General features: G+C 31.1%; 2 protein-coding genes across 6 annotated transcripts in view; one reads left to right on the top strand and one right to left on the bottom strand.

The window, feature by feature from the left end:
* The window catches only part of LOC107451509 (dyslexia-associated protein KIAA0319-like protein), a 118,797-nt gene that overhangs the window by 78,218 nt on the left and 23,798 nt on the right, over positions 1–16,781 (bottom strand). For all 5 annotated transcript variants that reach the window (XM_016067634.3, XM_016067636.3, XM_016067638.4 and 2 more), the window contains one exon: positions 5,694–5,739. In XM_016067634.3, the coding sequence (XP_015923120.2) occupies positions 5,694–5,739 (46 nt within the window). The remainder of the gene's footprint in view (positions 1–5,693; positions 5,740–16,781) is intronic.
* On the top strand, positions 679–5,476 carry LOC139424844 (uncharacterized). The gene has a single exon (XM_071187540.1). The coding sequence runs from the start codon at positions 1,172–1,174 to the stop codon at positions 4,886–4,888; it is 3,717 nt and encodes a 1,238-aa protein (XP_071043641.1). The 5' UTR covers positions 679–1,171; the 3' UTR covers positions 4,889–5,476.

Raw genomic sequence — 16,781 nt, 5'->3', positions numbered from 1 at the left:
TTTAAATTAATCGTACATTGAGCAAAATAAGAAAGAGAAATCCAAATAACTTTTAATTCAACAACCAGATTAATATGCATTCTTAATGGTTCGAGCGCTTAAACATTTAATACACTAATTAATTACAAAAAGAAGAAAAGAAGTTGACATAACGTCTAAAGTGAATAGGGGGCATCGAAGCCATCAAAATGCTAGGCAAAAGAAGCATTTTACAGGAAGGTTTGTTCTTCATCCACTCTTAAGCAAATTATAACAGGCTTCATGCATTGGTACAAATGTATTAATTTTCTATAATCAATATAATTTCATTTTAGTTGCGTTATTTGTCTATAATTATCAATAAAATATGTGTTCATACACTTAATGATAAGTGGATAGCTTGAGGAATTCTTTTAATTTTACAAATCAATTTCAGCTGATTAACTAATGTCTCCAATAAATTTCTTTTGTCTATCTCAGTAATTTCAACTAACTTAGATTTTGTATAAAAGAATATAAAACTGTTTAAAATTATTTGCAAGTTTATGTGAAGAAGAGTATTAAGCATTCCTCTGAGTTTTGCGTTCCCTCTAATGGGATTTTTATCTTGGAACATTTAAGGAAGTTTGAATTTTTCACATTTGCAAGATTTTTAAGAAGCAGATAAAATAGTATGGAATTTTTTACAGATAATTTTTTTTTTTCTGAAAAATATCTTTTTGATGTATTCTGTTACATATCAGTCATAATTTTAAGGACACACTCTTGGTATGTTCACTGAAAAGTTCTTGGAACTTTTTCAGTTTTAGTCAATGCAATTCAGCAAAAAAATACCATTATTTGAAAGTTTTAAATGACCTTTCATATTAATTGATTTTAGGTATCGCTAAAAAAATTACAAAATTCTGTCAAAAGATCAAATAAAAATTGTAAAGACTTTTCCAGCTTTTGTTACGTTTTGAAATAAGAATTGGATAGGTTTTGTATAATGGAGAGTTGAGTGAAAGCGTTTTTATTTGTCTCCAAAATAACTTTTGACTTATACAATGGAACTCGAGTTCATGTTTTAGAAATATGTTGAAATTTTGTATTTTCTTTTAAGAATTTTTGTTTAATAAAATTTAGGAGTGGAAGAAATGTGTTACAATTCTTGCCGTACTCAACATTGTGGTGACCCGGACATGATAAAGGAATGGATGCAATATTGAGAAAACGCAGAGCTACTAGAGCTTCCTTTACCAAAACGTTTAATACTTTATTTGAAGAATTACCAGATGATGAAGTATTAAAATTTAAAAGTGCCACGTTAGAACGACTCTATGGAATATTAAATGATTTCAATTCAAAAGTACTAGAAAAAAAGTTTGAAACTGATGAAGAATTTGAAATGGAACATACAAGAACAGAAGAGTATAATGAAAAGATGGATCTCGCTCGCGTAAAAATTGCAGACCATTTCAATAAAAAAGTTGAACCTTCCTTGGCTTCCTTTAGTTCGTCGCCAAAGCTAAGCAGACGAAAATTAAAGTTACCCAAGATTGAATTGAAACAATTCGGAGGTGACATTAAGGATTGGCTTACATTCTGGAATCAGTTTAAGCGTATCCACGATGACCTAGAAATGGAAAAAGAAGATAAATTCCATTATTTATATCAAGCAACCGTAGTTGGTTCCAGAGCTAGAGAAATCGTGGAGAGTTTCCCCGCCACTGCTGACAATTATGATAAGGTTATTGAATGCTTAAAAAATAGATTTGGTGGTGAAGAATTATTAATTGAATTTTATGTCAGAGAATTATTGAGTCTAGTTATTAAAAATGCCACAGAACAACCGAGAAGAATAAATGTAACTCATTTATACGATAAATTGGAATCCTACCTTCGTTCTTTAGAGTCAATAGGTATGACCAGTGACAAATACGCAGCAATGTTATTCCCTTTGGTTGAATCGTGCATTCCTGAAGAGATTTTAAGAGTTTGGTTAAGGAGTTATTCAACAACAAAGGTTCAAGAAAATACGTATTGTGAAAAATTGAAGCAACTGCTATTGTTTCTGAGAAACGAAGGGGAAGGAGAACAACGAATTTCTTTAGTGAGAACTGGATTCAAATTTATTGCTGCTGGTACTAAGAAAGAAAAGAAGACTGAAGCTGATATATTTATACCAACAGCAAATGAGTTATTTTCTGGAAGTAAAAGCTCGAGGACTGTGGTAGATAGAAGGTGTGTATTTTGCGACAAAAACCACGAGAGTAAAGATTGTTTTACGGCAGCCAAATTGGCTTACCATCAGAAGCAAGAACTAATTAAGAATAAGAAAGCTTGCTTTATATGTCTTAAGTTTGGACATAAAGCAAAATATTGCAAATCAAGTGTTAAATGTCTAATTTGTGCTAAGAGACATTGGTCGATCATGTGTGCAGAATTATCGCCAAACAAGCACGAAGTAAAAGATGAAAAAGTAATTGATTCGAGTGAATGCCAAAATGTAATACTTGCGAATTCTTGCTGTTCTGGAGAGATATTCCTTCAAACTTTAATGGTAAATATTGAGAGTAAAGAAGGAAAACGTGCTATAAGAGCATTAATTGACACTGGCTCTCAACGCTCATATATTCTGAAGAGCACTGTTGAGGAACTGAAATTTCGCCAAATTGATACTCAAACATTGATTCATAGCTTATTTGGAGGGTCAAAATCAAGCAGCGAAATTCATAATCTTTTTTCTATTAAAGTTACCGATTTGAAAAATAGTTATAGTTGTAATATGCATGTTTTGGATCAACATAAAATTTGCAGTTTTGTTCCACGACTTCATGATGGACCTTGGATGCAGGAAATGGTACTGAAGGGCATCTCACTTAGTGATATTGGGAATCATCGACAGCCTATTGAGTTATTAATTGGAGCCGATGAAGCAGGAAAACTTTACACTGGGAAAGTGTGCAATTTGGCGTGTGGTTTAACTGCAGTAGAGACTTATTTAGGATGGGTCATTATGGGGAAAATGAAACCCTCAGTAATTGACGCCAATCTTTCGAATGTTTTGATTTCTCTATTAACTCAGACCACTGACATAGAAAACCTTTGGAAGCTTGAAGCAATAGGTATAACAGATGCATGTGAAATAAAAGATCAAAAGGAAATAGAGGACGCAGTCCAAGTGCACTTCGAAAGAACAGTTAAATTGAATTCTGAAGGACGGTATGAAATTTATTTGCCATGGATCAAAGAAGCCAACATCTTGCCTGACAATAGAAAAGTAGCCGAAAAAAGATTACTATCAACTACAACAAAACTTAACGAAGCTAATAAATTTTTCGACTACAATGCAATTTTTGAAAATTGGTGTAAGGAAGGTGTTATAGAAGAAGTCCCTGAACAACTTAAAGGCAATAGTGCACATTACCTTCCTCACCGAGCAGTTTTTAAAAACAGCTTGACAACTCCGGTGAGACCCGTTTTTGATGCATCTGCCAAACAGAAAGGATCTTTTTCATTAAATGATTGCTTAGCCAAGGGGCCAAATTTGCTGGAACTGATACCCGTGATAATTCTAAAATTTAGAGAAAACAGCATTGGGGTAATTTCCGATATAAAAGGTGCCTTTCTTCAAATTTCAGTAAATGATAAAGATCGTGACTACTTACGTTTCTTGTGGTGGAAGGATGATAATAAAACAGAAATAAAACTTTTCAGACATTGTCGTGTAGTGTTCGGGGTAAACTGCAGTCCGTTTCTGCTTGGAGCAGTTATCAAATTTCATTTGAGACAGTTTGACTCTGAAATTGCCGAGAAGTTATTATATTCTTTTTATGTGGATAATTGTGTCACTTCTGTGAATACTGAAGAGGAATTGCGGAACTTCATCAATAAATCGACCGAAATAATGGGCAAAGGAAAATTTGACTTAAGATGCTGGGAGCATACGAAAATACATAATGATGAAGATGAAGAAAAAGAGGAAGTAACTAAAGTACTTGGATTACTGTGGAACAAACGAGAAGATTCCTTGTTTTGTGATGTACCAAAAATGAAGATGAAAGATATGCCAATCACACGGCGTACAGTGTTATCTGTGGCTCAAAGAATATTTGATCCAATTGGATTTAGTTGTCCAGTCACATTGATACCAAAATTGATTCTGCAAAAAAGTTGGCAAGAAAAACTAAGTTGGGATACCGAATTAACAGAAGATTTGAAAAAGGAATTCTTAGTTTGGCTTGAGGATTTATCTTTATTATCATCAGTGAGAATTCCTCGCCAAGCAACAGCAGTTAATAGAATTTCCAGTAGTTTGCATGTTTTTGCTGACGCTTCAAAATATTCGTACGCAACTGCCATTTTTCTTAGAAATGAATCGCAAGATGAAATAAAAGTGCAACTTTTACAGGCGAAGTCAAGAGTTTCTCCACTGCGAAAAATTACGATTCCAAGACTTGAATTATTAGCTTGTTATATTGGCGCTAAGTTATCTGAATTCGTCACGAAAAGTTTAACTCTGGAAATAAATGAAACATATTATTGGACGGATTCAACAACTGCCTTGTTCTGGATTAAGAAGAATGACCTACCCTGGGGAACATTCGTTTGTAACAGAGTGAAGAAAATACGTGAATGTAGTGATCCCAAGGATTGGAGACATGTTCCTGGTATTAGTAATCCTGCTGACTTGCCATCTAGGGGATGCACTGTTTCAAAGCTTCTGGAAACTAAATGGTGGGAGGGCCCACTTTGGTTGTCCAAGTCTAAAGAAGAGTGGCCTAATTCAACCCCAATAAAAAATGAAGAGGAAATATACTTAGAGCAGAGAAAAACCGTTGTGGCAACTCTTACCTGCAAGAACACTGAAAATTCATGGATGCTAGCATATTTTTCGAATTACTCAAAAATTTGCGCAATGCTTTAAGAGAAAGATTTAGAAGTGAGTACCTTGGGCAATTATTACAACGATCATCAAAGAGCAAACCGATTGAACCTTTGAAAGTAGGAGATATTGTTTTAATCGAAACTGACGGTAAAAAAAGAACTTTATGGCCAATGGCTAAAATAATAGATGTTTTTCCTGGTAAAGATGGGCAAGTACGAGTGGTTTGCCTTAAAACTTCATCCTGTGAACTCGTCAGACCTGCGCAGAAGATTTTCCCACTCGAAATTTCCTCACCCACTGAACCTAATCTAATGAATAATGACGCATGCAAGAATAAACCAGAGAAGGACTTGCAGGTAGTTGGAAAAAACAGTAAGAACGAGAAGTGGAAGACTTATTAAAGTGCCAATTAAATTTTTGAGCTGAAAAACTTGGACTTTCGGAACAGTATTTTTAACATTATAATTTTCATTCATTTTACTCATAGAAATATAATTAGTTTTGATTAGTAAAGTAAACCTCCAATCAAAACGGTGGGAAGATTGTTACGTTTTGAAATAAGAATTGGATAGGTTTTGTATAATGGAGAGTTGGGTGAAAGCGTTTTTATTTGTCTCTAAAATAACTTTTGACTTATACAATGGAACTCGAGTTTATGTTTTAGAAATATGTTGAAATTTTGTATTTTCATTTAAGAATTTTTGTTTAATAAAATTTAGGAGTGGAAGAAATGTGTTACAATTCTTGCCGTACTCAACAGCTTTAATATTGAGTAATAAAGGAATTACTTATTACTTTTACAAAAAAAGATTAATTATAAATGACAAAAAGGAAAACATCTTACTTGTCATTTTCATTATCCATCATTACGTCTCCATATAAAGTTTCCTCTAAAAAACAACAATTATAAATGCCTTAAAATGATATTAAATTTCTTTAAAAAAAATGAAATTATATAAAATAATATAAACATAATATTTGTATACATGATAATATAATAATAGTTATCACAGATGTAACTAAAACTTTCTGGAAAGAAAACTTTTTCATTTATACAAATACACATGGTAAATAAGTTAATGAAGAACAATACGAATTATCTGAAGCATGTTATTCTAAGAACGGAAAATAAAGAACTTTCAAACAGTAACAAATGCAACCTAAAATCTTTTAAAATTTATCACGACTGCATTTATATCAAAAAATATCTAACCATATAAAAAGACTATAATTCTAAATAAAAAATATCATTCCTTTTTAAATGTCACTATGTGAATTAACTTAATATTCATAAATAAAAGTCTGCCTTTTGTTCATGTTACAAAAAAAAATTTAAATAGATAAAAACTTTCAAAAAATTAAGTATAAGCCACACACCTGATTTGATCATTATAACTCAAAATGTTTAAAACCAAGAAGCCACACCTAAATTTTGTTTCAAACATCTCGCCAGATGTGATTAAATTGTTAAAAAAAATTGGATATAGCACACAGTTTTGCATACATCTTATACTTCAACCACTAGTAGGAATTAATCTATTCATCATAAAAACATTAATGACAGAGCATTTAGATGTTATAGAAATAGTGGTAGATGTTTAGAAAAATGCAAATAATTTACCCAAATCACCCTGATTGCCAACACTTGATTTAAACATTATTACCTTCTGGTTATCTCAGAAATTCAAAATCCAAAACAGATAGATTGACATCATGTGATCAACAACTTGGCCCACTTGAGCAAAAAATTAAAAATATGGAGCCAAACTTTACCATTTGCCCACTCATGATTCAAACCTTATGGTTTACAATGCATCTCAATTGCCTAAAACCAAAAAGATAGACTGAAATCATGTGGTAAAATCAGGATGAGGGTTAATATATAAAAAAGGTTCATATAGCCTAATATCAATAAAGACTGCCAGCTATGGTCTAGAGCGTGTTTATCATGTCAACAATCTAATGAACATACACAGTCCGCACAAGGAGAATTGGCAATTCCTCAACATACATTCAATCACTTAAACATCGATATAGTTGGTCCCTTATCCATTTGCAAAAGATTTAGATATCTTATAAATATGATTGATGGCTGGCTATACACGATGGATTGAAGCTGTTCCATTCGAAAATCAATCTGCAGAATCAATCCCCAAAGCTTTGATTTGTAACTGATTTTCACGTTTTGGGACTCCAACTTGCATAACATCTGACCAAGGTCGACAATTTGAAATCCAGCTATTCCGTGCCTTGGGAAAATATTTTGGATTTCTTACCATCACTACAACAGCCTATCAACTGCAAACAAATGGATTGATCGAAAGACAACATAGAACTTTAAAAGCAAGTCTCAAATGCCATCTACTAGAATCAAAATCATGGCTGGAAACACTTCCTCTCGTTCTAGTGGGAATAAGAGCCACCATCAAAGACTTGGGTTGCTCATCTGCAGAGCTAGAATATGGTACTGTCTTATCATTACCAGGGGAATTCTTTTCAATAATTCCTGAATTCTCTCAAAACTTACAGAGAATTATAAGGAAGATGAAACCTATCTCTACCACAATCGATGGAAAAAGAACAGTTTTCATTTCAAAACAACTTTCAAACTGGTCGCACATATTCTTCTACAACAACAACACCAATTCTTCACAACAAACTGCCTATCTTGGACCATAGAAAAGATAAATACTTCGATATTGAAATTCAGGGGAAAATCAAAAGATTTTCAATCGACAGGTTAAAGCTATGCTTTCAACTAGAAGATAGTGATATCCCCTACCAAAAATCATTATCCGACAGGAGAGAACTTAATGAAAGACCAAAATATAAGTCAGTGAAAGAGGGTTCAGAGGAATACAAAACCACTGGATCCGGCAGTAAAGTGAAATTTCCTAGTCATCTGAAAGATTATGCGTCATAATCGTTACCAATATTTGCCAAAATACAACGCTACCTATAATTAATTTTTGATTATTTTATTATTGAAACACTGGTAACTTCTAAATCAGGACAACTGCGAACTCTGATTTAAATAAATTTTAAGTCATCAATTATTTAAATTTTTACAAAGGTTTGAATATGTAGAATAAGATTTGCAAGGAAAAAAAAAGTACATTTATTTTACATGATACCGCAGTCTGTTTCATTTAATCTGAGAATAAATAGAAAAATTTAATTTGATTAAAAAAAAAATAATCTGATTGAACCACTCTATCTAGATTTTCTTGATTCATTTGTTAAAATTTTTGCTTTCTGTAATTCATCATTCAATGTTATAAGTGTTCTTATTTATTTTCTTTTAAAATCATTAACAGGTGGATAGGAGAGTGGTGATTGGCTGTTAAGGCCGCTTGATACATCTTTTCATGCCTCAAAAAATCTAAACAGAAGATGAAAGTATTGACATTTTATGTTTTGCTCACATACAAAGAGTTTGATGATAGAGAAGGCAAACTGATCTAGCATTAATACAAAAGATCAATATTTAAAATCGATATGACAGATTACCAAAAATGAGGAATGCAGTTAAAGCGTTGACTCCGATGACTTTAAGAAAACATTATGATTACGAATAATTTATTAGCTTCCGAGGAAAAATTGCAGATAATTAACAATTGATGATAGTTTTAAATCATGCATAATTCCTTTATTTTTTAAAAAATATCCATTACATAAATATAGAGGTTTTTTCTAGTTTTATCAGGTGTGGCTTAAAGTGGTAAATTTATTTAATTTTGCGATTCTTTTATTGTTATCAGTCAGTTAAAAGTTATTAAGATCATTGTGTCTGAAAGTTATCACATTAAATGGAAGCTACTGTATTTAATTTTTTATCTATAAGCAAAATATCTAAGAGTTTTCATGTAAATATTAAGTAGGAAATTATTTATATTAATAATCTGACAAAAAATTCATTTCTCATTTTCTCCCAGTTTAAATTTATAGTTACAATACTGAAAAGCTTTTTTTTTTTTTTTACAGAATTTTTAGATTGCAAACTTTTTTAAATGTCATTCTACATAAAATATATTTGAAATCATAAATAAATCTTAAACCATTAAATTTCAACTTAGGATATTTTCTCCGAACATTAAAATATAGTTCTTCATTCTTCTTTATGACAAAGTTAACTTAACTAACAAAGCTGACAGAAATTTTACATTTATTTTTAATGCTACCAGTTTATTTAAAATGTTGTACAAAGTTTTTGTTCTAGTTTTGAATTTAGACATTTTAAGATGCCTAGAAAATAATATTAGAATCAAGCAGGGGCAAATGGTGTGGGCCTTGTGACTTGGTTAATTTTTAGTAACATTTCGCATGCTTCTGCTGAGGTGTTCATTACATGATTTTGGTCCGCCTTTTTGGATTTTGAACATTTTGGAAAGAAAGTAATGTTTGCATCAAGCGTGACCTTTATGTGTGTGTGTGTGCATTTACGTGCGTGTGTGCATTTACATGTGTGTGTGTTACAAGTAGGACTGGGCGATATTGGAAATTATATATCGTGATGCATCGTCAGTTTTGCATCCCGATATAGCGATGTATCACATATAGTATGTATATAGTATTTTTGAATTTCATTTACTTGTAAGGCACAGAAAGTCAGATTTCTATCAAAACTTCATACTCAGATTGATTTAAATCAATTTATAAATTTGAAGATATATATGTTTTGCTTAATAGAGAGATATTAAATAAATAGACTACAATGTACAAATCTTACTTAAAATATTTATTGAAATGTTTGTTTAGAAATTCATAATACGCGTAAAACAAAGTGCTAAAAACTCTTTTTAAAGCGTTTTTTACAAATTAATATTTTCTTGTACTATTATGCATAAATAATGACATAATTAGTAAGTTCGATCGTAATGTTCAATTTCTAAATGAAACGTTAAAAATTATTTGTATGTTTAAAACAAAGTGCTAAATAAATTTTAGAAAAAAAAATGCTTTTAAAACACTATTTTTTATTATTATAGTTCATTTACGTCACTCTAGAGCTGCACAATGGGCTATTGGCGACGGCCTGGGAAACATCCCTGAGGATGATCCGAAGACATGCCATCACAATTTTGATCCTCTGCGGAGGGGATGGCACCCCCGCTTCGGTAGCTCGACGACCTGCACGCGAAGTCGAGCACTTTACGGTAGAACAGTTTAACGAGGACCAATACCGCACACCCTCGGTCCCTACGCAGACTGATCCAAGTGGTCACTCACCCGCACACTGACCGCAGCCAGTGATGCTTGACTTCGGTGATCTGCAGGGAACCGTGTCTTAACGATCAGTCCACTGCGGGACCTTATCATTTCAGATAAATAATTAAATTAAATTAAATAATGACCGAATTATGAACGAAAAACAAAGTAAGATTTAATTTCTTAAAAATAAAAAAATTGTGATATTCGATAATATATTTAGCTAATTAACAAATAATATGAAAAGAATATTTTTTAAAAAAAATTATTATACTCTCTAATAAAACGAAGTGCTAAATGATTTAAAAAAATGAATAAAATACGCAAACCTTTCAAATTTTTTTGTATAAACAAAGTTGATTGACTTATGTCCAAATCCAAATGACAAAAATAAATTTTGTTTTAACTTTATTTCTAAAAATAAAAACAACAAGATTTATAAATTTAAAATCAGTAATAAAAACTCATTAAATTATTAGAAGTTTCATCCAAAAAGTTTTTAATAAATTAAAAGAAAGTAAAAAAATAACCTAACAAATTCAATTCTTTATGGGCGCCTAAATTAGATTGCCGATAATTTTCATTAAAAATAAAAAGAATTTTTTTTAAAAAAAAACTTATCTAATTAATGAAGAAACTCTTCTTTATATATTCTTTTCAATAATAGATTGCCTTCAGAACAAGGTAACATCGGCGATCACGAAGTTAGTCCCACTGAAAATAATCTACAAGAAAAGTCGCGACAAAGAAAAAAAAAGCTAAGAGGTACGAAAAGGAACATGCGATATAACGATATGTGTTCTCAAATCTCTGATTCTACAGCTCACCAATCAAGGCCATTTCAACATAACGAAACGAACATCGTCTTCCACAGCGCGAGTCGACATCGGAACGTAAGAGAAGAGTCTTATATCGCTAACTTATATCCTTGCGTGTCTTATATCGCTATATCGTTTTGCGCTCGTTGTCTTTACTCGACGGCTTAAATCAGATTTCTGATGCATCGCCTTGAATGAAAGTCGCTGTATCGTCATGCCGATATATGCGTTAAATCGATATGTCTCGATACATCGATTTATAGCCCAGTCCTAGTTACAAGTCATGTTGTTTATGAGTTTAATCATGCAGACCAGACTTTTCATTAAAGTAGAAATAGGATTGAGAATCATGATCAGACATTTCTTCTAACTTAGTTGCTACGAAAGTTGAGAGCATTTTAGAAAAGTGGTGTGAGTCAATTGTCTGTTTGTTAGACCATAATCTGCAAGTTAGAAGAATGAAGACCCACTTCTACCATCCGTATACTTTTGATAAGGAAGCTGAACTAGACAATCTATAACTCTGAGATCACAATCGCAATATTGACTCTGAGTAGTAAGCTGATTATGTGACCTTTCGAATACTGTTCTAATTGCTAACAAATTTAAGCTCATGTTAATACCTAGTGAAATTTGAGTAAGCACCAGTGCTGCAATTCTATTATATTAATTAGGATGTCATAACTATATATTACTAGATATATATATACAATCTATGCCGTTTAGTATGACATTCATTACAGCAACCCTTCTATAATAACGACAAATGCAGGAAGTTCAGTTTGATGCAATACTGTGTCATAGACGCAAATTGTTATTATTGGAACGTCTGCATTGAACCATTCATTCCAATAAATTAACCAAAATTACGTCATTTGATTTAGAAAAAAGGTTCAAATAAATTATTTAAACTATTATTTTCTTTACTGTTCATACATAATAACACCTTGAATCCTCTTTGAATGAACGAAGAGCCACATGACCTCCTAAATAAGTCATAGCTGGTTGAAATTAATGGTCATTTAATAATCTCTAAAACTTTCTTTTCAAAAGAAACAAATTTATCAATCATAATTTTCTTGTTTTAAAATTATTTTCACTCTTTTTGTGAAATGGCAGCATGTGATCCTCAAGTGATATTTTCTCAAATACAAATTTTAGTTAAAACATGTAATCCTCAGAGTTATCTTGACTAGAACTGGGCGACGCAAGTAGTTTTATACCGTGATAATTCGTCTGTTAGACATTGCGATTTAACATATGTAAAAAAATTATCTATTGTAAATCTTTTAATCCATCAAAAATAAATAAAAGGAATAAATCTATTACAAAAGAAAATGCTAATTCTAAAACATGTTTCTATAACATCAATAGCATTGCTTAATTTTTTCAATTAAAATAATAAAGATGTCTTGAAAGTAAAAACAAACCCAAGCTTCATTATAATTTCGCTTAAATTAAAAATGACTTAAGATTTATTGGATTAAAAATAATAATAAAACTGTAAAAAAATAATTTACATACATACACTAAAAATTAAAAGCGAAAGTAAAAAACAAACCAAAGAAATGTACACCCTATTAAAAGATTTTTTGAATAATTTGTTGAAAAAACACGTGCTTTTGAAATTTGTTAGACCTTCTTTTATTTATTTATTTAAAATAAAGTTGTATTACTAACGATTAAATTCTCCAACTCAATAAATGTAAAAATAAATTTTAAGTTTTTATTTATTTATTATAATTTTTTCCTTTTAAAATAAAATCGACTTGAGATTTATTTGTTTAAAAATGATACTATCTAACAAATTATAAAACAAACAAGTATTGAAAGAATTTTAAGAAAAATTAAAAAAAAAGTACTTTAAGTACTATTGGTTAAATTATTAAAAAGCGTCAAAACATTTCTTAGCTTTTTATTTAATCAGAGAAAAATATTTGTTTTAATTTTCCCAGAAATAAAAGCAAATTAAATAAATGTAGGCTTTGTTTTAATTTTTTTATAATTAAAAACGACTGAAGATTTATTGGTTTAAAAATAATCAAATGATTATACTTAGGTGCATTAAATATATTTTTGAAAAAAGACTAACTTTTAATAACAAGTTAAATACAAAATACCCCAATTAAATTGTATAGCTGAAAATGAAAAACAATAATTATAAAAATGAAGAATCTTTTTTTTATTCATATGTTTTCATTAATAGATTGAGTTCAGAATGAAAGTTGATGATAGTAGCGATTGCGCAACGATTACAAAGTAACAGTAGGTCAACAATTGACAAGAATCGTTAAACCCAGAGAGACTAAAAAAAAAAAAGGCAAAATAATGCATAACAAAATGATCGCTAAGTAGCAAAAGTCTCACTCAAAATAATTTACAAGAAACGTTAAATCCTGGCAAAATAAAATGCACAGCGATCGCAAAGTAACGTATGTTCTGCTGAAAATAATCTTTAAGAAACGTAAAATCCCAAAGAAAAAAATGGCTTATAAAGAAACTATGCATAGCGTTCTATATTTCAAAGCTGATCCTTGCACGAAACCGGGAGTTTTGATTTAAATCACACTTCCTCATTCAACATCACGAAACTAATATAGTCTTCGTAACTAAACGCTAACATCTCCGCAGCTAGACTAAATCAAAATCGTCATCAGCGAGGTGACAGCATTAGCATAGGCAAGGATCCTCGTATGTTAAATTGTTATAACGCTAAACCGCGAGCGTGTCTCATACCGACGGCTTAAATCAGATTTTTGATGTATCGCCTAAAACGAAAGGAAAGTCATTATATCACCCTGCCGATTTATGCGTTAAATAGATATTTCGCGATACATCGATTTATCGCCCAGTCCTAATCTTGACATATATTATTTATCAAAAATGGCAGCCCCAAGCTGGCAGATTATTTTTAATGCATTTTTTACTTGTGAAGTAATCTTTTAAAAGATATCTTTATGTATATATTAATATAAAAAAAAGTTGAGTTATTATCAGTTTTTGTTAGTTAAGAAGTTCTTATTAAAATAAAGCAAATACTTTGTTAGGTATGTTTCATAGCCATAAGTGTATATTTGCGGCATTTTTGTGCACTCAATGTATAATCTTCCCCTGGTCATTTCACCTCTTCTTTTGAGGATACGATTGATGCTATGTTGAAGAAATTGTTTCCACGTGATTTTGAAATGCAAGACCATTTCAGTCATAAGTTCTTATGTGACGAAGCTGATTTGGTTTATGATACTGAAGATGATGCTCCCTTTTGTAGGGCGGAGGGTTGATTGTGTAGTTGAAAATTTAAAGGTAAACAAAACTCCAGGATACGATAGAATAACAAATGAACTAATTAAGAATTTTCATGTTAGTTTTCCTTTTCTACTGATGGCCTTGCTTAATGTTTGTTTAAATCTTGGTATTTTTCCGAAGATCTGGAAAAGAGCAAAAGTTGTACCTATTCGTAAAAATTCTGAGTTATCGAGGTCACATATTGATAATATTTGATGTATCAGTCTACTTCGTTGTTTAGGTAAGTGTCTTGAAAAACTGTGCATAAATAGACTCAACTACCATCTACGACAATCAAGCCTCTTAAGTGAGGATCAGTATGGATTTACACCTCAGAGGCCAGCTGAAGATGCTTTGATCCGGCTTTGTTATATCATTAGGTAAGGAAAACACAAGAATTTTGTGACTTTTTTTGTTTCCTTAGACATTAAAGGAGCTTTTGATAATGCTTGGTGGCCTGGAATTCTGTACTTGTTTAGCCATCTCAAAGTTTCCAAGAATATTTTTTACTCAATAAAAAGTTTCTTGCACGGTCGCTCTGCCGATCTTGCATTGGGCAATATCACAAAAAACTTTGTTTTGGAAAAGGGTTGTTCTCAGGGGTCTGTTACAGGACCTTTTATTTGGAACCTTATTATGAATGACTTGCTCTGTGGTTTATCAGAATTTCAAAATAGTTATAATATTGCATTTGCTGATGATCTACTTCTTATTATTCAGTACAAGAACTTTACTGATGCTTGCGTTCTTTCCCAGAATATCTTGGATTACGTTTTTGAATGGTCGAAACTTTACAAGTTGGAATTCAACCCCTTGAAATTTAAAGTTATGATCATACATAAAAAATTGAGGCTGACTGATGCTATTCATTTAACTCTTGGGAATGAACCTATTGAAGAAGTAAAGCAGATAAAGTATTTGGGAGTTATTGTTGATAATAAACTGGAGTGGAAGCAGCATATATCGTATGTTTCCAGTAAGAGTGAAAAACTTCTTATTTTATTGTGAATTTCAAGAAAAACTTATGGGGTTCAAACAGATGTTCTTAGTGAAATAGACTTAAGGGTGTCTGTTCCTTCTACTCACTGGAAGCGCATCGTGAGAGATAAAATCTTTTCAGACTGGAATGCTGAATTTCTTGCTTCGTCTGGGTTGCTTTGGACGAAAAGGTTCTTTCCATTCATTTTTTACCATTTGCAATGTAAATTCTTTGCAACTGATTTAAAATTAACCCAAATTTTAACAAACCATGGAAATTTTAAGAGATATTTATTTCGTTTTCATCTGGTGAACAGTAAACTTCGGTCTTGCGGCGATGCTGAGCACATTCTTCTTCATTGCAAACTGTATGCGAGTGCCTGAATTAAATTAAAGACTGATTTGAGGTCTTTCTATTTGTTGGCCTTCTGTTTTTTCAGAACTGGTCAAAAGTATCGAAAGTCTTGCTGCCTTGCGCAATTCTGTTTGTAATGTAAATTTTTAAATTTTCTTGTTTGTTTTCTACTTACTTCTGCAAGCCTCATGCTATACTTTGTGGTGCATGAGGTGTTTTCAATCATTTAAATAAAATAAAAATGTATAACCTTACATTATAACATCTATTTTCAACCAGACTATGAGAGTCATTATGTTGAGTATCAACTGTGAAAACAATGAAACTATATAACAATGGTTCATTTGTTTCTATTTTTCATTATTTGAATACAATACAATGGTGATATTAAACACTCATAATTAAAAATTATTATCTATTTATTTATACACACATAAAACGATATAACAGTGATCCATTTGTTTCACTCTCATAATACAAATTACAACCTTTTTAAAATCCTACTACAATAGTTTAAATACTTTTACAAAGTGAATTTTACAGAAGTTACTCTTTACCATAAGCATAAGAATTATATTTTAAAATCCTAATCATTTATTTAAGAAACTATGGATTTAAAACAAGTTAATTTAGAATATCTAAAATCTTTGAGCCCTGCATAATAATCAATCGTTTATTTACTTATAATAAATCACAATAAAAAAGTTAATATATATTTTAGCACATATACATCATGAATATATATACAGTAGAACCCGTTTAAGAAGTTTTTCAAGGGAGTGGAAAGAAACNATATATATCGTATACATCAACCTGTCCAAGTCCAAAAGTATTTCCAATTCGCAAGTCATCTAAGTTCAGCAGAGTGACTCTATACTGAAACTCTCTTTTTTCTATAGGTTGTAACCATCACAACTATTGATACAAAAACAAATCTAGAACCAGCTTTTTTTTAACTCTTAAAGAAAACATTTCTGATGTGTGGTAATATCCTCCAATTTTACATTAAGTCATTAGAACTTTGAAGGGTCTTATTCTTCTGGACTTTCAGATTAAAATAATCAAGGTTTAAATTTGAATTTGCACTTTAAATAGAATTAATGTGTTATTACAAACTTTCATTACTCGAAAGTGTATAATAATCAATATCCAACCTGAAGTGCAACAACTTCAAATCTTTTATAATTTTTGAAAACATCGTAGTTTTCCTTTTGCTATCCAAAACTACATTTAATTTTTCATCCTTAAATCATATATGCTTGTTATTTTATGTTTCTTCCTAACATTT

Source organism: Parasteatoda tepidariorum, chromosome X1 (assembly GCF_043381705.1).
Source record: "Parasteatoda tepidariorum isolate YZ-2023 chromosome X1, CAS_Ptep_4.0, whole genome shotgun sequence".
Taxonomy (NCBI): Eukaryota; Metazoa; Arthropoda; class Arachnida; order Araneae; family Theridiidae; genus Parasteatoda; species Parasteatoda tepidariorum.
This window is presented reverse-complemented; position numbering and strand designations above follow the sequence as displayed.

What these genes read in the sequence shown, in the direction of transcription:
- LOC139424844 (XM_071187540.1), top strand. Translation starts at nt 1,172, where the DNA reads ATGGATGCAATATTGAGAAAACGCAGAGCTACTAGAGCTTCCTTTACC.